The sequence below is a fragment of the Mauremys reevesii genome, linkage group 15 (assembly GCF_016161935.1).
Source record: "Mauremys reevesii isolate NIE-2019 linkage group 15, ASM1616193v1, whole genome shotgun sequence".
Lineage (NCBI taxonomy): Eukaryota > Metazoa > Chordata > Testudines > Geoemydidae > Mauremys > Mauremys reevesii.
Genome location: NC_052637.1, coordinates 29,045,450 through 29,068,293, shown reverse-complemented (window position 1 = coordinate 29,068,293; position 22,844 = coordinate 29,045,450). Strand labels below are relative to the sequence as shown.

Below are 22,844 nucleotides of genomic sequence, written 5' to 3'. Positions count from 1 at the left end.
CCTTTGGGGCAGGAGGGAGTCAAAAGTTCTCCCTTGAGTTCTGGAAGTGAAAGCTGCTCCGGGTGGGAGATGACTTGCTGAGTGTCTGAGCATGGTGTGATATATTTATCCTGTCTCCAGAGGCTGCCTTGGGTCATATTACAGCTTCCTTTCAGGGCAGTGCGGCTGAGAGCCCTAAGAGCTAAAAAAAAAAAAAAAGTCACCTTAATGATAACTTTAATAGGACAAGGAGGCCAGGCAAATCTGTGAGAGGTGGGTGAACAGTTTAGGCAGAAGTTTGGAGCCACCTCATTCTAGCCACCCACCTGTACCTGTTTGTGAGCTATGGGTTATCAGATACACCATCATGCTACGCTTTGGGCTGGGGGAACCCAGCTGGTGTCAAACCCTGTGGAGCATCCTAGGTTTAAATAATTGACTCTGGGTTTATTGAGTGGGAGGGAAGGAGAAAAAAATCCAATGAAGGGGAATGTGATGGGGTGTACAAACCCCACCCTCGTTAGCCAGGCGTTAGCAGGAGCCAGAGCCCAATTAAGCCAGATGGCATCTGGTCCAGGGTGTTAGGCATAATTGGTGATCAGACCCAGCCGGGAAGGGAGTAGGCCTTCATAAAGGAAGGAGCGGGAGGAGAAGGAAGAACTTGCTAGTCCCTCAGTTGGTGGTAGAGAGCAGGGGAACAGGAAGGTGATATAAGAGCTAGTGTAGGGAAGGCTTTGGTAGAGCTAGCTAGGGCTGATGTACCCTGCAGGGCAGATGGCTTGTGTGGGGCTGTGAGGTAAAGGGGGAGAAGCGGCGCAGCCAAGAGCAGGACCTTGGACTGTGAGAGGGATAGGACTTGCCAGGGCCTAGGTAGTAGGCTGGCTTGCCCTGACAAGAGGGTTGTGATGGATGGGGAACATGGCCCAGGGCAGGAACTGGGGGGAAGCCCTGGGAGGCATAGCTCACTAGAGGAGCATGGAAAGGGGCTACAGAGAAGGCCTGAGAAAAGTGAATGGGGGAAGAAGTCTGGCGAGGAAACCGCAAGGAGTCTGGTGAACCCAGTATGGTGGGAGGACCTGGGTTCCCCACCAGCCGCTGGGGAAGGTGGTATGAGGCCCCTGAAATGGGGAGGTGGAGGACTGAAAACCCTGGACAAAAGGGTGTAGGGACCCTGGGGCTCAGAGTTGAGTGCTGAAGACCTGACACAAGGACTTTGGACTCTTGTTTGTTGGACTTTGTTACTTTGGGAAGAATGGGACTGGCTGTGACCTGGCTCGAGAGCTGGGCATACAGCTGCAGGACCAGAGGTTGCTAGAAAGGAAAGAGCTGCTACACCATGCCCAGCCATGAGCTGTGCCATGGGGTGGTGAGCCCACCCTTCTATAGGGGGAGATGGTTTTAAAAATGGACCAGCTGACAGGGAGGGTGAAAGACACGAGAAAAGAGTTGATTTCTCCCCCCGCCCCAAAGTATCATGAACAGACACTACTATTTCAGCTTAGCATAATGTGTCCATCCCATGTTGGCACCCACTTATACTGGGTAGACTGCAAGGGAGGTGGGGGGGAAGGGGTGTCCCTGCACCTTTAATACAGAGCGAGTCCCTCCCATGAAAAAAACATGGGGCACAGGTACAGATTCTCAGCAGGCTGTAAACTGTCACAGCTCTATTGCTGGATCTATGATCACTTATGCCAGCTGAGGCTCTGCCCCATTGTGGTTATAGGGGGTGACTTGAATCAGCCTGGGAGAAAGCCTGGGTGTAAATTGGACGAGGAAAAGAAGTTGTGAACTCTAACCAGTGAGATTTTCAAAAATCTTTCAAGTCAGTAGGACTCGTGTTCCTGACTTAAGAGCATTTAAAAATCCCACCTCTTGCAAATATGTGATCCAATGGCTAAGGGGTAGACTGGGAGTTAAGCCATCTGGGGTCTATTCCTAGCTCTGCTACTGACTTGCTGGATGACCTTGGCCAAATCTCTTCACCTCTCTGAGCCTCTGTTTCTCTTTTTGAATTGCAGGCTCTTTGGGGCAGAGACAGTCTCTCACTGTATCTGTGCAGCATCTAGCATAATGGGCTGACAACTTCTATTGAGACCTCCAGGTGCTACTGTAATATAATGGGGGGCTTGAAACTCCTGGCACTCATTGATGATTGGAAGATGTTTGCCCCAAGACCCCTGTTGCAGGCACACGATGAGAACGTCACATCAGGAGCTTTGGTCAGTTCCTTCCATTCTGCAATGTGCCAAGCACTTTTCCATGCTTAAATATTAGTCTAAAAGAATGGTCCAATTAGTGTCTGTCCCTGCTACACTATCAGATGGTTGTTGCCGGCATGCATAGCCTAAGGCTAAGATTTAGGCTCCAAGTTCATATGTTGGAAGCTAACACGTGGCCTGACTTTCAGAAGAGCTCCTAGCATCTCCCCGCCCCTGCCCTCCCCTCCTCCCCCCTGCAGTCAATAGCATTGTTGAAAATTGGGCATCTTATTTAAGCAATTCATTGTGGACTGTGGAGCCTAACTTTAGACACTTAGTTTTTTAAATCTTGGCCATAGTGTTTTAAGGCACCGGATGGCCTGGCTGTGATCTCCCAGGTGCTGGTTTGACACTGGTGTCAATTCCAGTGTTTTCAGAGCGACTCCTAACTTGCACCAGTGTATGAGGGCTCAGAATCAGGCCTAGAAGGCTGAATGCAATAGCCATGCCTTGGAATCAGTCTGATAGCACTTCTTAAACCACAGCTCAGATCCATGCTCCCTGAACGGGTGGCTTTCCTGAGCTGGGGCCTTAGATTGTAACCTCCTTTGGGAAGCATCTGTCTTTGTCTTGTGCAGGGCTCAGCACTAAATTAGTAGTAGTTGAGGGCATTGCCAGGGGTCCCAATGGAAGGACCAGATGTTACTGGTCCATCTCTCTGTCCTTGTGTGCTGCTGGAAGGAAAAGGATCGAAGCAGTGGTAGAAGGGAAAAGACAAAAGGAGGGGGGCCATGGCAGGAGCTCAGGTACTGCAGTGATGGGTGGCAGTATAAAGACCTTAGAGGGAAATGATAGTGGAGAGGAGAGAGAGAGAGAGCTGGAAAAATACAGAAATAAAAGGACAGAGAAGGAGGAAACAGAAGCCAGGTAGAAGTCGCTGAAATTTATGGATTCTAAGGCCAGAAGGGACCATCGTGATCATCAAGTCTGATCTCCTGTATAACACAGGCCAGAGAACTTCCCCCCAATAATTCCTAGAACAGGCGTTTTAGGGAAAAAAAAATCCAATCTTGCTTTTTAAATGGTCTGGGATGGAGAATCCACCATGACCCTTAGTAAATTGTTCTAATGGTTAATTACGCACTGTTTAAAAAAATGCCTTATTTCCATTCACTTATGGCAGCAGAATCCCTCCTCTTGGCATTGTCCTTCCTCATTAGAGCAGAGAAGACACTGGGTTCTAATGGAAGGGTCTCCGGTTAAGTCTAGACTGCAAAGAAAACCTGCATTTCAGCACCTGGGGCAGTTGGCTCAGGCTGCGGAGCTAAAAGTAGCAGCGTAGATGTTCCTGCTTGGGCTGGAGCTCAGGTTCCGATGCCCGACGAGAGGAAAGTCTCCGTGCCTGCAATCCAGCTCACATGAGAATGCCCACACTGTTCTCCTTAGCCCCCCAGCCCAAGCCAGCTGACCCTGGCTCTGAACCTCGGTACTGTGCATTTTTCTTTGGAGTTTAGATATAGCCTCAGTGGGCTAACCACAGAGTGTGGTGGGAATGAGAAATGTGCAAGCTGTCCACAATATTGGTCATAGCTCACTACAAACCCATGCCCATTCTTCCAGCTAGGTGACTTCTCTGAGCAATGATGCAGAGGGCCCATTTTCCAGTGACAACAGATCCGGAATAGTTATCTATCTCCCAAGCCGCAGAGAGACTCAATGACTTGCCCAAGGAAGCGTGTAGTGGAGCAGGGAGCTGACCCCAGGTCTAAAGTACCAGGCTAGCACTCTGCCCAGTAGGCCATCCTTCCCCCCACTCTTTGGAATAGCCCATTAAGTCAGGAGCCACCTTCACACAGAGAACACCAAGAAATCGCCTCTATATGATTTTATTTTGCAAGAAATAGGTGGTTGATTGTAACCACTAACCATGGAAGTCAGGGGTAGGCCTGGAGAATGGCACATATGTTCATGAAAATTCACTCAAACTAAACAGGCGTTGCTGTGCAGCACTAGGGGATGTGCAAACCCCCTGCTGATGAGCTCTGGTGAGGCCGAGCTGCCAGCCATTGGGCCCTAGTCTGAAGACTCAGCAGTGAGCACTTCTCTGCTGGAAGTGGAGAGCTCCACTCCAAGCTCTCGCAAGTACTTTCAAAAAGATTGTTGCTTGCCTGTTCCAGTAATAATAATAATGCCTCTGTCGGGCTTTTCATCCCAAGTGCTTTCCAAATGAGGGGCTACACAGACGCTCTTTAGGGCCATTTTTTCCTGCATGTTTGCACAGGGCCTGGCACACTAGGGCCTCCAGGTGCGACTGTGATAAAACAATAACAAATGCGATCGTTCTCCCCATTTTACAGTCGGGGGAAAGGTCTCTCTGGTCCAAATCTTTTTCTGTCTTATTTCTCAGTCTTTTTTTTTTTTAATCTCATTCCATTTGCAAATGTTTCCCTCTTGTGTTCCCGTTGTTGTTCTCCTCTCTGTATAGTTTCCTCTCTTCACTTTTTCACAATAGTCTTTCTTGAATCCGTGATGGGGGGAGGCACCAGGACCCAGGCAGGGAGCTGAAGTTCACTGACAGTCTGCAAGGTAGCCTGCCTCCCTTTCTGCACCAAACTCTGAGGCGGCTATTAAGCATGGAACTTGGAAGTAGCTCTGGCGGCTCTGAGCTGAGCTGCATGTGGCCTAATCTCTCCACGCAGGCACAGGCAGGAGGAACGGTTGCATCACCAGCCTGGCGAGAGACAGGTTCTGCACTGTGGCTGCAGAGGAGACGTCTTTGCCCTTTCTCTTTTACAGGCTCTCAAACGCCACCATGGCCGCTGAGGTCACTTTACTGCATTCAAATTGCCCTTGGGCAGATTATGCCCAGGGCAACAGAGTCCCATGATCTGCTTAAACAAGTAGTTTCATAGCAGCATTGACCCTCCCAGTCCTTGCGCAATGCATGGCAGGGAGAGCAAAGCTGTTGCTTGCCAGAGGTGCTATGTAGGCCCAAGAAAGGTTAAATCCCTGGTGTTGCTTCTGCACCAAGGCGGGGATGCAAATCCCAGGCCTCCTACATTCTCCCTCACTTGCACTCAAGTACACCAAGCTTTTGCCTGCAAGGAGGATATTCAGCTATGCATTTAGGCCCCACTCCAGCTACTAGACCTCCATAATGTGGCAGCCTAGTATCCCCCTGTGCTCCTTTTCCTGCTCTTCACTCTTTAACCTGCACTTATACCCACAGCATGCCCCATCTGCAGGGTTGAGCTGGGAGGGGACAATGCGGCTGCAGGTTGATCCTATCCTAGCCACTGGGGAGATCTCATTAAGGAGAGCTCAGTTTGGCTCGCAAAGGAAGGGGCACCGGTCTAGTTTCAGGGTATGATTGTAGAGTGCCTGGCTTGGGCCCTCTATCTCTGGCTGGAGATTAGGGGCCTGTGTGTAACTTGTGGGAGGCTGAGTGGTGGCAGGCGTTATTTGCAGGAGAGTGTTGGGGAGAGCCCTGTATGTTAGCTCTAGAAATGAACAAAAGGATGGCTGTAGCATGATACTATAAGGGGTCCTTTAGGAAAAAATAACTTCCCACTCAGCAGTCCCTAATGTCCCTAACACCTAAATGTCCCTCCCTACCCCACCCTTCCTGTTATCCCTCTTCTTGTGGTGTAGTAGGTTAGTGACTTTGGGAACTGGGCCTGGTTCTCCACTCTTACAACAGCAAACTGGTGTAACTCCATTAAGTTATCTTAGTGTAAACCTGGGGTAGGGCAGTGGCAGGTTCTTTGCATGTTAACCCCACAGCTTTCCAGGCTGCTATTGATCCTGGCGCCTTTCATTTTGTTTCAAATTTCCCAACAGTTTCTTTTAGTGAATGTCCTGCTGGCGCCAGTCCATCAGCCCCGCAGACTGAATCGATCTTTGTCTATGGAGCCGATGCAACTACAGTGCAAGCTTCCACCATGCTGCCACCCCACCCATGGTGCCTCTAACCCTGTCTGGGAGGAAGCCCCTATAGGAATGAACAGGTTAGCCCAGTCTCCACACTGAGCCAAGGCTCATATTTGGTCACTCTGCTAGACTATTGTTCGGGACGGGGCTTGTGTGCTTCAGACATTGGAAAGGAAGTGTGATCTGGCAGACTAAGGCCAGGCCTAAACTCAGAAATTAAGTTGACCCAGCTGCATTGCTCAGGGGAGTGGAAAAGTCCAGCCCTGCTTGAGTGATGTAGTTAAACTGACCTAAGCTCTAGTGTAGACAGCACTAGGTTGACAGAAGAATTCTTGCATCAACCTAGCTACCACCTCTTGGGGAGGTGGATTAAAGACAGTGGTGGCGAACCCCTCCCATCGCTGTCATGTGTGTCTACCTGCTGTAGTGTTTCAAGCATAAACAAGCCCTAAGATACTGGAGCTCTTGGGTTCTCATTCTTTTTCTGCCACTGATTTGCCGTGTGGTCTGGGGCTAGTCTTTCTCCTGGTAGCAATGAGGGTACGCAGAGGTCTTCCAGGGGGTACCTCAACTCATCTAGCTATTTGCCTAATTCTACAACAGGCTACATAAAAAGCACTAGCGAAGTCAGTACAAACTAAAATTTCATACAGACACTAAGTTGTTTATACTGCTCCATAGACTATGCACTGAAATGTAAGTACAATATTTATATTCCCAGTGATTTGTTTTATAATGGTATTATATATATCTGATTTTGGTATTTTGTATATCTGATTTTGTAAGCAAGTAGTTTTTAAGCAAGGAGACACTTGGGGTATGCAAGTGAAATCAGACGCCTGAAGAGGTACAGTCGTCCAAAAGGTTGAGAGCCGCTGCTGTAAGGGACCGGTTCAGTTCCCATTGACGTGAACTAAAGACTTCTGTTTATTTCAATGGGAGCTGGACAAGGTGCCAAGGGATGAAGATACCTGAAGGAGCGGCTGAGCCTTGCGGTATTATATTCTGAACTAGCAGGGTTGAGGATTGGAGAGGAGCACAATAGGGCAGCTGTGCTAGGTAAATTTAGACCAAGACTCCTTAAATCTAGCAGCCACCTTATATTTATCACCGGTATGAAAGAAACCAGGAGGAGACTGCAGATAATGGATTTGACTGGTTTATCGATGGAAGATACAAGTTCAGTTTGTTTACACAATTTTGTCCTGTTACAAACATACTAAAAACCTACAAAAAGAAAAATTACATCCATAGTACACTAAACAGCATGTAGAAAAAAAGCACATGAGCTCTGATAACACATACATGAACAGTACCCATTATAGTATTCTTAACACTGAAGACACAGAATTACGTCTGACCAAATTGATTCACAAGTGCGGGTCACTGTGGGACCGGATAAGGACATACTAACAGACAACTTTAGCTATGAAAAACAGTATTGTTACAGTTCGTTAAATATTTCAGACCCACGCTTATTTATCCCACGCTTTCTTTTGAAAGTTGGTTCAAGATTTTTTTTTTCTTTTTTGCACTCTCTCTTCTGAGCATCCAACCTTTTTCTGACATCGCCTGTGTTGACCATGGCAATCCCTGCACTGATACCAACACAACAGCACAACTTCACTACAGCAATGAGTAGGGAGGACATGCTCTGGAGGGCAAATTCAGGTCCCATTTGAGTCGATGGGAACTCCACCGTAGATTTAAATGAAACTAAGATCTCCTTTATCAAAAATAACAAAACCAAACTACAGCAGGATTCTACTGTAACAGTCTGCGACCATATTGCTATTGTAAGCTGCAGGCTTTGGACTTTGAGTATAGCCTGTAGAGTAGGGCTGAGATTTTTGTAAGATCCCTAAGGGATTTGGTGTTCTGGTCTTAGCTGGCTCTGAAGTGTGTGTGTGTGTGTGTGTGTGTGTGTTTTCAAAAGCAAATCTCATAGGGTGGGGAGACAGGGTAGATGGGACCTTTGCCTTGTCCACTTCCTATGCTGCATTTTCTCCCCCCGCCCCCCGGCACCTAATTTCATTCATCCTGGGATAGGCCATAGGCTGCAAAACCTTTTATGTCCAGGTCCACAGTTTGTACTGACGTGAGCTAGACTCACTCTGAAGGTTCTTTGGCAGCCTGTGCAAAAGGGATGGGTGGTATTGGCTCCATTCAGAGTGGACAGGACTTCCTGTGCGAGATACCACCTTTACAGTGGGCACTGGTTGCTCCCTTGTTTGCACCCAAATTGCTTCGGCAGGTTTAAAAATGTCACCACAATGTTTGTGTTTATATTTCTGCTACACAGGTACTACATATTCCTATATCTCTGTGCTCTCCCACAAGCATGTGTAAATGCTGAAGTTCGCATGCAGGGTATTCTATTTAGCTTTCATACAGAAACTCCTCTGTAGCTATTAAAAAATATGTATATAGGCTACAACCAAATACACATGGCATCCATAGGCGGGCTATCTGTGTTTGATCATTGCTCTCACGCTGCAGAACCCATCCCTGTTAAGGATTCTCTGCTCCTCTAGCTTCTTTCCTCAATAGCCACAGAATGAGGGATGAGGCTGGCGGCTCAGTTTTCTGGTAACAACACTGATTCATGAAGGAGAAGAACTGAAGGCCATTGCCAGGGCTTGTACAGTGCAGCAGGAGGGGCAGAGGCAGTTTTGAGATGATAAAAGGAGCATGAACTGCCTATCTTGAGCTAGGATATACAGGGCCATCACGGACACAGCCCCCCCCTGGAACAGGTGGCTGGTGTGTGTACCTTGAGCAGTGCACATGGTAGGGAGTTCTCTTCAAGGCAGGGTAGCTGTTCCAAACCTGAGGGTTAGACTGCTCAGCCACCCTCTCTACCAGTGTCACTCATGTGCTAAGTATTGTTAGTCAGGGTATGCTCACTCCACGGAGTCAAGGTTACATGCACGGCAGAGTCCTAAGAAAAAACTTTCAATGTGCCAAAGTCAGTTCAGAGGAGCCTGAACCTCATCCACCCTAGAACAGTGTCCAAATCTCAAACCACTCCACAAGAGCAGGAGCCACTGGGGAGAACGGGTTATAAAGAGTAACCGCCTACACTGCTGCACCCCCTGTACAGAGCCTTCATCCTGAAAGACTATCCCCCGGCAGCAAAACATGCCAAACTGTGGTAGACTCTGACCAAATACAGAACCCGGGCTGTGCTAGAGGTGGGAACCGGAAGGCCCAAGGCAGAAGTGCAAGCACAGGGAGTAACAGCTGTGCAACCGACATGAGAGGAGAGATGAGACTAAATAGGAAGGGAGATGAGGAAAACTGTTCTTCAAAGAATTATCGAAGCCTTTCCACTGAAAAGTGGGGCAGAAAACTATCGCTGAGATGTAAGGGACAGCTGAGACGGCATTGCACTATGGAACAGCCCACCATTGAACCAGAAATGGATAGATATGACAAATGGACACACGGGGATATAACCCAAAATTTAATGTGAACGATGTGCTGGGCACATGCTTGATACCCTGTGTTTTTCTTTCTTTTACCCTTGGCCACTGTGAGAAAGCGAGGGAGCCACCTGGAAAGGGTTAAAGGTTCCCTACCTCCCCCAGCCAAGGGAAAAGCGCACACGCCCTTCCCCTCTGGGACTCAGCTGCTTCTTCCCTATATGCCCAGCCAAGGCAGGAATCCTCTGCTCCCCTGGTACAGCTTGTCGTGCCAATCAGCGATTTTAAAGTTGAACTAAAGAGTATTTAGTGAAGCAATATTAGTGGAGCAGAGAAGGGTAGTGGTGAGGCTTTGAGGGGAGGGGAAGGACTCCAGAGACCTGGTATACCAGAAGAACAGGTAGTGTCCTGGGTCTGGTAGATATGGCCCTGCTGTGAAGGGACAGGAAGACTCAGATGGGGCACAGCAGAGAAATGCAAAGTAGACCTGACCCCAAGTTCAATGGGATCCTTTCTGTTGACTTCTGTGCGGTTTGGAGCAGGCCGTAAGATCCCGAATTGGCTACCCTTACAATGAATAGTACCTTACTGGGCAAGTAGCCTCCTGGATTTCTATGGACTAATCTGAGTGAGATAGTCTTTGTCATAAGTAGAGGTAGCAGAATCCGGGCCTATGTGGGCTTAGGCAACTTCATCATTAATTCAAACCAAAGTATATTCAGTGGACATTTGCTTTGGAACATGCCTCTGTAACAGGCGGCTTGTAGACAAGCCAAGAGGCAATGTACTGCACAGCCACTGGGCAGGGGAAGATGGAGCCGGAGATAAATGAAGTCCAGTTTCTGAGAATCTCCATTTCAAAATTTTGGATGGTTGTGAGAAGAGACCATTTGGGATATGAAACAGAGCTGTCTGGAACATGCAGCAGCTGTGTGTGTGTGTGTATGTTTGTGCATGCAAGAGAAAACCATGCTCAGAGCCAAGACCAGTTCTTCCCTTCTGCTCTCCCTCACAGCATTTCTCATTCCTGTCTTGTTCAGGAATTATTTCCCTTCCAATGTTCAGCTTGGTTTTGTCTCTTCTCTGCTGAGATTTCCCTGATCTAAGCAAGCCTTGTTCTGTTTCGGGGGAGGAGAGGGGGTGTTGACTTTATCTGTGTCTATTCTCTGGCACGGCCCCATTCATTCTACTTCCTACAGAGCTGGTAAAAATAAACATGTTTTTGTTTGCATGTATTTGACTGGCCTGCGATTTGGCTTATTGGGTGGATCCTTCAGGGACAGCAGCTGTGCACAGCTGGATGGTATTTAGAAAAATTTATCTTAAAAATGCACTAAGTTGTGCTTTGTCTTTCTAGTGTGATTGCCGCTCTGAGTTCCAAAACTCTACAGCCAATCCGCTTGGGACACAAAATACCAACATTTTTGAGTGTCCACTAATTCTGGGTGCCACAGTTTCCTTGGGGGCAGCTCGAAACACACTAAGGCCTAACTTGACTTTGGCTGGAGTTGCAGGTGCTCAGCACTTTTGAAAATCAGCCCTGAGTGTCTCTCGTTGGGCACCAAGAAACCGAGGCCCCCAGCCTGAGTGGGCGCTTGAACCTTGTGGCCTGTGTCCATCTTCCATGCCAGACTTTTGCAATGAATTAAAAAACCTCCACACTCACAATCCTTCAGGCCTTTCATAGCTAATCTCACTCCCACTGACCAGGCTTTCTGTTGATTTCAATGGCAGTTGTGTCAGGACCAAAGTCCTAGCCCCAAATCTAGCCTTGGAGTAAGTGACCCTGACTGTATTAAAGTCAGTGGAGTTGCACCCAATTACACCAAGGGGGAATTTGGTCCATTATGTTTTATGGAGAGAAAAGGTCTGATGGGGGAAAGTAATTCCCTCATGGAGACAATGATTGAGAATGCGTATTTACTCACTCACCTTACTCACAGACTGTAACAATGCCTAGCACATAATGGGCCAGCTGTAAATCAGCATTGCCCCATAGGAGTATGTGAAGCTATGCTGATTTACACCACCTGAGGATCTGGTCCACTGTCTACACAGCACTTGGATAACACGAACTAATTGATAGCGGATTCGGCTTCTCGAACACCTTCCAGGCAAGGATCACAAAGGGCTTTGCAAAAATGAATGAATGAACCCACACTACGCTCCTGGGGGCTAGGTAGAAGACATCTGAAATCCCCTCTGTTAGATGCCTATCCTGGCCCTTGCCGGGGAATAACCTCAATGAATTAACAGCTCTTTTCCCATTTGTAATTAATATGGGCCTAACTATGAAATGACCCAGCTACAAACTTAGCTGACAGGTGGAACATGTCCCTGAAGTTCATACAAGTGGCTAGCAGCTGAATAGACTTTCGGATGTTAGCTGTTGGGATGTTTGTGCACAATCTGATTGGCTGTACATACAAGGTACTGATTCTTTAAAACAAGCCCATTCCGGTCCAAGCGACCCTGCATTGTCTCTAATTATAAATCCATGTTCCTGTCGGCTTTTTTTTTGTTTTGTTTAAACCCCTTTAATCTTATAACAGCCTCAGCACTGGGGATTTATCACCATCTGAGGTTCAGATAGTCCAGTGACAGAGATCAGACAAGTACCTGGAAAGACGGGTAGGCAGGTCAGATGGTCATTTCTATCCAACTGGTCATTTATCCCCAGGAAATACCCTCTGCTAGGGTCATTAATGGTTAGACACATACTGTCTGGAAGGGTATCTCTTAACGTATCCGTTCTGCCTGTGTGCTGTGGAGGAAAGAGCTGCAAAGCAGAATGGTTGCAGCTCTGTGCTGTCCATGAGAGACGCACCAAGCGAAATGAGTCACGGGGCTGTGTTCATTCTAGGCATGGGTTTGAGTCACAAAGTTCAGCTCCAGAGGGGATATTAATCCAGAGCATCCCACGCCTGGGGCTTCCGACCCAATGACCTGACATGGTCCAATATAGAGTTTGAGATCTGGCTCTAACTTCCCCAACGCTTTGGAATGGATCAGATTTGGTGGCCTTCTAGCTATTTGATTGTAAAAGTAGCCTTTGTTCCTTTCCTGGATGAATTTGTATTCCTGGTTGTTAAATCTCTACCTTTCCTGAAAGGTCTGAAGAGCCCTGTGCTGGGTGTTCCCCATAGGTGCTGCAGCCAGCGAGCAGAGCCATATGTGGCAAAATGAGGCTAATCCCGGAGAGTGGGGATGATTGGGTGCTACAGTAATGGCTGGGTAAAGAGGCCAGGTGATTTATAATGTGTCACAAATGCTAGTTCACACCAGTCTGCAGAGTCCAGTTGGGGGCTGATGCAATGATCTATGGTCTCTATAAGCCCAAACCGTGGCTAAAATCCAGCGGTCAAAAAAAGCGGGGGAGGGTAAAGACACTTTTTCATAACGTTTCCATCTCTATCTTGTTTTAACTGGGCCCTGGCCCGGGGCTGGTCTCTGCGTCTGGACGCTGTGTCGGCTCACATTCCTTTCAGGCAGCAGGGAGGGAGAAAGGTGATTGTAGGTGAAAAGAGTGGAAGGAGAAAGCAACCAGCTCTGTTTAATAGAATTCAGTGGCAAGGCACTCAGCCGTGGCAGGATCCATTTCCTATCTGGTAGGCTCAGAGTGGGGTGACCTTGAATGGGCCCCACATCTGGATAGTGAACAAGGTAGAGAATCCTATTTAAAATCTTTACCCCCATTAGTGCCAAGAGAGGCAGGGATGCCCATGAAGGTGCCCAATGAAAACCCTGTGGAGAGGCTCATTCGCAGCCCTGCCCCTCTTACACTCAAGGTCTCCTGAGTTGTGCAAACGCAGAGGCTGCTGATACTGTGTTTGGTTGGGAAGACTGCAATGTGCACGTGTTGCTTTTTGGGCTTCTTACTAAGGCTGTGTCTACACTGCACCTACGCTGGCAAAACTTGTGTCGCTCACTGGTGTGAATATTCCACCCCCCTGAGCGACATACGTGACACCAACACAAGCGTTCGTGTGCGCAGTGTTATGTTGGTGGGAGAGCTTCTCCCACCGATGTAGCTTATGCCACTCGTGGAGGTGGGTTTTTTTTATGCTGACGAGAAAGCACTCTCCCATCAGCCCAGAGCGTTTCACCAGACATGTGCTGCAGCAGCGCAGCCGTATCGGTCCAGCTGCGGCGCTATATCTACAGACATGACCTAACCTGGCCCCAGGTCAGCCAATAAAGAGAGACCAGAGCATTTCATGCACTGAAAAAAATTCCTTCGAGCTATTTCAAAGAATAAATCAATCTGGCTGCTAGTGAGTGAAATCAGGAATGTCTGGCTGCTTGCCACCGGGGGAGAAATCATTCCCGGGGAGAGTTAATGTATTTATCACAGGCTTGCCTCTCATTCAGTCTTGGAACAAACGCCCTCATTCTGCTTCATTCTCTTCAAACCGCTTGGATTTTTTTACATGTATAAAATATTGGCCTCTCGCTGCCCTTAAGTCATGTCATGTCTGAAGCTAGAAAGCTGTTCTCTCTCCCCTGTGCACGGCACGGCGAGCAGCGCAGATCCTAAGCAGGCTCAGACCCCTGCTCCTGAGTTTCTCTTCTGCCAGTTGGGGGTAAGATAGACCAGTGGTGGTTATTGTGACATCATGGACGCCTGTCTGCTAGAGTCTGGGCTGAGACTGAGCTATTCCACAGAGGCCATTGTCTAACAATCAGAGGATAATAATTCTGGGGGAGATTTTCAAAGTTGACAATAGGAAATAGGTGCCTGGTTCCCACTGACTTTTAATGAGGATTGGGCACTGAAATGCCCTTTGTGCCTTTAAAAAATTCTCTCTGTCTCCACCAAGCTGGTGAGGATTTCAACCATTGACTTCGAGGTAAAGGGCTCCAAGTCCTAGAATACCCTGAGCCATCTTGACTCCCAAGAGGAGTGGGGGATTCGCCAGCTCTTGATGTTTTCAGACTAACACTGGCTGCCTTTCTGAGAGAGATGCTTTAGCCAAACACAAGTTATTGGGTTCAGTCCAGGCGTAACTGGGGGAAATGTAGCGGCCTGTGATATACCGGAGGTCGGACTAGATGATCTAATGCTCCCTTCTGGCCTTAAACTCTTAAACTGATGTTCTCAGCAGAGAGACTAGGTCCTGAAAGTGGATGGAGACTGAACTGGCCTCTCCGCTCAAGAAGGTTGAGGTGGTGCACTGGTAGCACAGTGCAGGGAAGTTCGCATTGCCGCTGCCTATGTTGTCCTTTTGCAATAGATAAATACAGCAGAGGACGTCAGTCTCCAGGACTGTCTGTCCAGTACCTTCCACCAGCACTACATTTATATACATTTTAAAGCACTCTGGGTTAGTCTCAGGTTGGCACAAGGAGACAGTGCAGGTTCTTCGCGAGTGAGAGAGAAGGCTGAAAGAGGCCTGTCTGTGGGCAATAAGAGAATGGTTTTTTATTGGCAATTCTCAAAATCTGGAATTAGAATTTTTTGCTACCATTCTCCCCATGCATAAGAAATTCCCCCTCTCCCTTAGACAAGGAAAGGAAATGAACTTGGGTTTGGGGTAACTCTAAAAATCTGCAGAGACCCTCTTTCTATTCCCCACAATTTTCACTTGCACTCTTCAGAAACTGAACGTGATGAAAACACTGGCTCGAAATGCCAGGGGGAAACATTCAGCAAGTGGAGCCATGGGTTTGATGTGTCAGTCCCAGGACATCTCTATAGGCTGCTACCAACCCTCAGCATAACCTGTGACTAAATCCAAGCCATAGTACCTAGAACGTTACGGCACCGGGATCACGCAGGTCTGACAGTGCTGAGAGCCGGCAGCTGAACCACTGTACGCCCAATCAGTTTCCCCGGAGAAGGGTCTGGTTCAGGGAAGCTGGGGCTAGTTACTAGATCAGTCTGAGCCACAGGGCGCTAAAGAGCTAATTAGCCCATTAGCCAGAAGAGAAGAAAGGTACATGGGGAGGAAGGGCAAAGGGGGGATGAGAGAGAGTAGGAAAGGCTGGTAGGCCCCGGGCAAAGGGAGTGCTCTGCGCGGAGAGATCGCTTCCTTCTGGCAGAAGGGGATGGGGTTTGAATGTCACTGCTAGCAGAGCTGCTGCACAGGACTGTCACGGGGTGGTGGTGATTGGGAGTAACACAACAAGGGGGTGGTGGTGATTGGGAGTAACACAACAAGGGGGTGGTGTTTGTTAGAGTACGAGAAGACAGGGCCCTGCCCCAGAGCCTAAGAAGGATTTAATGGCTGATCAGCTCAGCTGTGAATCTTACTGGAATGTTGCCATTTCATAGCTGCGGGATGCTGAGAAAGAAGAGCGGCACCAAGGGCTCGATCCTGCAAGATGCTGAGCGCTCCAGGCCAGCTGACGTCTGGATCAGGCCCTCTCGTGCTGAAAGTGAATCAGGTGCTCAAGTGCTTTGCCGGATTGGGGCTAGAGGGCTCAGAACTTGGAAGGACCGAAGTCCAGCCGAGCAGTTCAGAGAACTGTGTGCGATAGGGAAGTGTGGCCACCTGCTTCCTCCATATGTGACACCCCTCCCCAGCCCTCCGTCTCCCAAGGAGTTTCAGACCTGTGGGGAAGGTTACAGAGAAATGCAATCAACAAGGACCCACGTACAAAACATCTTGCTCCTTTCCACCCCGCTCCTCCCTGTGAGAGGCGAAGAGACTTGTGCTCAACTCTCGCAGAGAGGGATCCGGCCACCGCCGATGCGCACGGGGAAGGATTTAACTCACAGCAGAATTATTCTGTTCTTGGTCGGTGGAAAACGGTGAGAGGAAGATAAATGCCTGTTTGGTCAAACTTCTTCATTTAGTTTCACGGCCTATACCATGCACCAGCAGCTCTTTATTACTCCATATTGTGAAGTAAGCCTCAACAGTACTCAGTCCTGTACAGGACACAGGAGAAGATGCAGTCCCTGCCCCAAAGAGCTTCCAGTCTAAATAGGACTCTTGCTATCTGACTCGCTTGTCTACTAGCTGGTCTGCACGGGACAAACAAGGCAGAATATTTATGGAGTAAGTACCATCCAAGGGCAGGGTAGTTACAACAGAAGTACTAGGTAGCAGCAGGCTATTTACAAAGGCAGTACTAGGTACTGTGCTTGGTGAGCACCGCGTAACTGGTAGGGCATTTTCAAGGAAAGTCCCAGGTGGTAGCAGACTCTGTGGTACTTTGTATGCGGTATTGTTGTTGTAGCCATGTCAGGCCCAGGATATTAGAGAGACAAGGTGGGTGAGGTAATATCTCTTATGGGCCCAACTATGTTTCTTATCCTGTAAGTCATACAAGGAGAGGAGAGGGAGAAAGAGGCAGAGGGAGGGGGCAAATGGAGGAGCTGGAGGAGTGACAAAATGAGGGGAGGTGGAAGGAGGAGAGAGGAAAGTTAATCCACAAGCTGGTGCAGTTTTGGGGAAGTGACATCACTTTAGTTACTACTGAAAACTGTCATTTGGCTCCAAAGTGGCTCACTGCAGTCCCCTGATATAGAGGCTGCATGGGGCCAAATCCATCCCTGCTGTAACTATCGATTTAGCCCATGGTGAAAGCTCCTGGGCTCGCTGCCAGCACAGACCATATGACAGAGTTGCCCTAGTGAGAACAGCCACTGTCTTAGGACCGGCTGGCAAGAGGCAGCTACTGCGGGGGTGGTAGGAGGGACACTCATGCTACAAACAGCACACTTAGCTCAACTCCATGCTTTTGGTCCTCTTGTGTGCATGAGCAGGGGAGAGTCCCAGCCTCACCCCCAAGGAACTGACCATTGACGGCTCCTCAGAAAATGTCTGGGAGGAATATAACTGGAGACACGGATGCCGAGCAGAATAAGAGCAGGTCTCTTCCCAGGTGGAGACTACATCTGAGGTTTGTGGGTAGCCTGCTGCAGGTGGGAGCCTCTGAGAAAAAGAGCCATGCTCCTTGCTTTGAGCAGTAGCACTTACCACTCGAGCTGGATGCATCATGGAGAAGTCCACTTGTAAATAATTATTGGATGAAAAACATGCCAAGCTTCTGTGGAGTTATTTGAGCAGCTTGGCTTTTCATTTCCAGAGTGCTTTGCAGACATGCACTGATTAATCCCTGCAACACCCCCTGTGCATTGGGGTGGGGGGGTATTACTATCCCTTTTGACAAATGGGGAAACTGAGGCAGAGAAGGTAAGGGACTTGCCCAAGGCCGCAGAAGGAGCTCCTGCTGCTAGACCAGAGTTTCTCAAGCTGGGGTCGCTGGAGCCCTGAGGGTCCGTGAGGGTACTCCAGGGGTTCCGTGAGTCATGGCCAGATCAACTCCTCCCCCTCCCTCCCAGTGCCTCCTGCATGCTGTAGAACAGCTGTTCAGCGGTGTGCAGGAGGCTCTGGGAGGGAGGGGGAGGAGTGGGGATGGGGTGCACGTGGGGGAGGGGGCGGAAAGAGGTGGGGAAGAGGAGGGGCAGGGTTGAGGCAGGAAGAGGTGAGGTGGGGAGGTCTTGGTGGAAGGGGTGGAGTGGGGGCAGGGCCTAGGGCTGAGCGGGGAGCTTGAGGGTCCATGAAAATTTTAAAATCAAAATGGGGGTCCTCAGGCTGCTAAAGTTTGAGAACCGCTGTGCTAAACTGTGCAAATCTCCCAGAGGGGGATGCTGGCGAGAGTCATTTGTTATAAATGAACATGGGGATTTATCAGGTGCTCATGATACTGACGGGGACGGAATCAGTGTCTTACATGCAGTGATTTTTATCAGGCACTTTATATGGAGGATCCCAGGTTCACTCTGAGGGCAAATGTGTGCTCTAAGAAGCAACGCTTTTTTTCCAGTGAGTAGAGACTTTTCATCACACTCAGGAATTGACCCTTAATATGGTCAGTTCTTCTTTCCACCCCTTTCCTGCTCATTGCATAATTCCTCCTCCTCCAGCCAGAGGGTGCTAAGAGTAGCCGGGGCTTGGGTGCACTAAACCTCCCATTCTTCCTGCAGACACACACGCGCGAATTGCGAGCTCCCTGGGCCATGGCCACTGTGAGGAGCACCTGCTGGCTGAGTCAATTCAGGTGCCTGTCCCGGCTTCCCACCTGTCCTGTGACGTGACTGAGGGAGTTAAAGGGAGACAGCCTGGTTCCCCAGTGCCTCTCCTTTTCTCTGGAGCCTGCATTTCCCTGGCCAGCAGCAATCCGTGGCCTACTGCCCATTGTCTTGCAGCTGCCACTTCTCTGAGTGCAGGGCCCAGATCCTGGGCTAATCTCCTCCCCTCCCCCTTGCCGCAGGAGTTGTACTCTCTGCCCACAAGGCTGTGCTACAAGCCCTATAAATGGCATTGCATGACATGCTCTGTGGTGCCGGAACTGCTTCTGAAAATGCAGCAGCATGCCTTGCAGGTGGGCCGAGCCTCCAGGACTACAGGCAACAGACGGCCATGGAGAAGGGTTTCTGTGCCAGTGAAATACTCCTGCCTCAGGATGGGGTGAGGATGGGCGACTGGTTGGGCTGCTCCTGTACCAGGGATTTATAGCGTAGTGGGAGGTTCTCTGCATCTCACACTAATTCCGGGCTGGATTCTTACCAGCTGGGTTCTTTTTCTTTTAAAAATGCAACAGTTACGTGTTTCCTTTGCAAACCAGACAGGAGAGCAGGACATGACCCTGATAAATCACAAACCCCAAGTGTATGGAGCCCATGATGGCTGGGGGCACTGCAGACTGTAGGGGATTAAGATGGGCTTTTAATTCTTCAGTAAATTCGGGCTGTCGTCACTGGCTCACTGCAGAATTTGAGCCAATGCAGTTCTCAGGGATCAAATCAAAGCCAGGCTCTGGGTTTGGGGAGGTCGATTAATTTACTGGCCTCTGGAACAAGACGGGGCCACCAAGCGAAATGATTCCCCATTCCCACCCCCTGCAACTCCCCACCCTCTTTTTTTGCCACAGGGAGATAAAATTTGTACTCTGCTGTTACAGAGCTAACCCTACCAGGCTGCTGAGCTCAGTGAGGCTCTGGAGGGGAGACCATAGTGAAGTCTTGATGCCCGTCCCTCCCCGCCCCTCCCCTGCCCCTGTGTCCGCTCACATGGTGGAGTTCGGATACTGCACCCAGCCCACCTCCTTGTACGCGGCAGTCACGTGGGTGTAGATGAGGCTCTTCACCTTGGTCCAGGCTCTCTGCACCTCTGGAGTGAAGTCGTTGGCATATTCTTCGGCGATGACCTCCAGCATGACGCCGGTGAAGAACTGGGGGGAGAGGGAGAGAGGAAAGGGTTGCTAGATTCTTCAGGAAACAAGGGGAGACGGGAGGTCGCCAGGGGCCACTGGGGCAGCCCCTTTTCCAAAGCAACCCTGCTGCTGAGTTTGGGGGGCTTCTGCAAGCGTGCTGAGCCAGTCCACAGGGATACTTTACCCTGCTTTGCACTACCCCCAGCCATTGCTCTGAGAGATTGACAGACACTCATTAGGCTCCAGGGGATGTAAAGCCGTGCCGAGGGGGAAACTGAACCCCAGGCAGGTTGAGAGCTACGTTGTCTTGAGCCAGCTCATTTTAGGGGCCCCACTTTTTGGGTTCCCAACTAGAGACACACAAGGGCTGATTTTTTCCAGAGTTCTGCCCGGCAGGTATTGAGCTGGTTGGAAAATCAGGTCACAAGCGTCACAGTGGGAGTTGCTGGGTACTAGGCACTTTGAAATCTGTCCTGTAGTGTCTGCTTTTCAGAGGTGTTAACCGCCCACAGCTCCCACTGCCTTCCTGAGCCAGCGCTACTGAAAATCAGTACTGAGGCCCCAGGTATCTCGTGCTGCCTGCCCACAGGTGCCCAGAAGGAGGTGCCACTTTTGAAAAGTTTGGCCTAAGTGTCTTGCCTGAGCGCCACAAGTCGTCGAGGGACAGAGCCCTGGCGTCCTGCCTCCCTCGCCTCTGCTCTAACGGCACAGCTGCTGAGCTCTGGATAGGTGCCCTCTCTAGGCGCTCGGCAACTTCCTCTTCTTTCTGCTTCTCCAAGTGTGGCAGAGGAGAACGCCGGCCGGCTGCCCACGGACATAGTGTCCTAGAGGTAGGAGTCGCCTGCCCTGAATCACCTCATCCGCTTTGCTCTGCAGTGCTGCTCTCTGAGGTGCTTGGCCGTGCGGGGGCAGAGGGGCTTTCCCCTACTTTCCAGGGTCTTTATCCCATTCCCCCAGTGGAGCGCTAGCTATTGGTAGGGGGAGGAAACCCTTTACCTCCACCAGAAGCTGTGGGAGAAGGAGTTCCCTGCATCTTCCTTGTGGAGGGGAAGGCAGGTTTCTGTGGGCTGGGACAGCTTGGTACCCCATTGCCATGGCCAATAAAACAGCTGTAAGGTGGCCTGGTCCAGAGCTAGGCCCTTGTCTCACAATCTGCCCCTCCTAGTTTCATGATGAAAACCCAACCTCTGATCCACTGATGGGGTCTGATGCCCGTGGCCGGGGGGAGGCGGCTCATGGCGGCGAGTCTCCCAGGACTGTAGGCCACAGCCCATTTCAATTCGACCTCACAGACTCAGAGGTGGGGTTTTCCCCCTTGAGGTTCATCTTTAAAACCATCACCATCCTGTGAGAGCAGTACTGTGTGTTGGCGCCGTGTGGCACGGAGGTGGTGGTGGCCCCTGGAGGAAGCTGGAAAGCAATTCCCTCCCCCATCATGGCAGGAGCGTGGCCGTTGCCTGCGAGCTGCATTTCAGGGGAGGATGTGGAGGTGCTCGGAGGCTGCACTGACAGTAACCAGCTGATTGCCCCGTTTGCTAACCCATTGGCCATTTCCATCCCAAGGCAGGTCAACGCCCAGCACAGGAGATAACCCTCAAACCAGGATCCCAGCTCTTTTTCCCTCTTCTTCGTCTCATTGGCTTGCAGCCTCATTGCCCCTTCCACTCATTTGACACACTCCCTCGCACTGTAACAACCCCCCGCCCCAAGCACCAAAATAGGTCCCTACTGTTGGCAAGCACCTGCCTTACTACACAGCTTCTTGGGCATGGAGATGCTTCTGGGGTGCAGCCTGTGAAGTCCTCATCCCTTCCCTCGCTCTCTTGCTGCCTGTCGGTGCCACCTGCCCCTTGGCTGCTAAGGGGAGCGAGAGAAAACGCCCAGCTGAGCAAGTAAGGAGAGGAGGTGAGCGGGGAGGAAACTTACTGACTCATAGCACCGACTCCAGCCTCTCTTCCCAGTGCCAGCAGACCCTATCTGGTACAGCACCCCCTGCAGGATACCCAGGAAACTGACTACTCCTGATGTAAAAATCCATAGGTCTGGCCAGGATCCTGGGGGCTAGAATAAACCAGTGTATCCCCACCATCTCTTGCCAGCACCCACTTATCAGTGTGGGCCTTATCCCCTCCCTCCCTTTCCCTCCAGCGTCACAGAGACTTTCGTTCTGGTCCTTTACCTTGAAGTAGACGGGCTCCACTTTGTGCTTGAGGGCATGGGCCTTTCCCACCAGGGCCAGAACAGATGAGACCTTTTCGGAGTCGTTGATGTTCTCCACTACGGTGTTAACAGCACCCATGACCCGCCGGGCGTGCTTGCGCAGCTGTGGGGTCCTCTCCATCTCCAGGGGGTCCTCCATGTGCTTGAACTGACTGAAGTACTGCTTGGCAGATGGGAATTTGACAAAAAACCTGCACAGTGCAGTTGGGAGAGAAGGAGAGGGAAGAAGAGAGAAGCTACGTGAATTTCAGTGCGAGGTGAAGTGGCCTAAGGCAATGGTGCTCAACCGGGGGTGCACATACCCCTGGGGGTACGCAAAGGTCTTCCAGGGGGTACATCAACTCATCTAGATATTTGCCTAGTTTTACAACAGGCTACATAAAAAGCACTAGCGAAGTCAGTACAAACTAAAATTCCATACAGACACTGATTTGTTTATACTGCTCGATAGACTATACACTGAAATGTAAGTCCAATATTTATATTCCAATTGATTTATTTTATAATTACACGGTAAAAATGAGAAAGTGGGCAATTGATCAGTCATAGTGGGCTGTGACACTTTTGTATTTTTATGTCTGATTTTATAAGCAAGTCATTTTTAAGTGAGGTGAAACTTGGGGGTACGCAACACAAATCAGACTCCTGAAAGGGGTACAGTAGTCTGGAAAGATTGAGAGCCCCTGGCCAGGGGGCTGGAGCCAAGCCAGTGAGGCAAGAGAGCTTGGGTCTATTCCCAGTTGTGCCACATACTCACGGTGTGACCTCATGGCTTGCAGTGGTGTGCGGTTTCATTAGTCCTGAGCATGTGCATCTCCCGGTAATTCAGTGGGGGCAGTGGTGCACGGCCCATCTGCAAACCATGTTCTGGGAGCTTTCCCAACTATAACGGGCCTGTCAGTAAATACTCACCCGCCTAGTA

At 49.9% G+C, this 22,844-nt stretch overlaps 1 protein-coding gene across 1 annotated transcript in view; it reads right to left on the bottom strand.

The window, feature by feature from the left end:
* CYGB (cytoglobin) overlaps positions 1–22,844 on the bottom strand; it is a 49,595-nt gene that overhangs the window by 3,896 nt on the left and 22,855 nt on the right. The window contains exons 2-3 of the mRNA XM_039501505.1: positions 21,882–22,113; positions 19,560–19,720 (exon numbers count right to left, since the gene is read on the bottom strand). Of these exons, the coding sequence (XP_039357439.1) occupies positions 19,560–19,720; positions 21,882–22,113 (393 nt within the window). The remainder of the gene's footprint in view (positions 1–19,559; positions 19,721–21,881; positions 22,114–22,844) is intronic.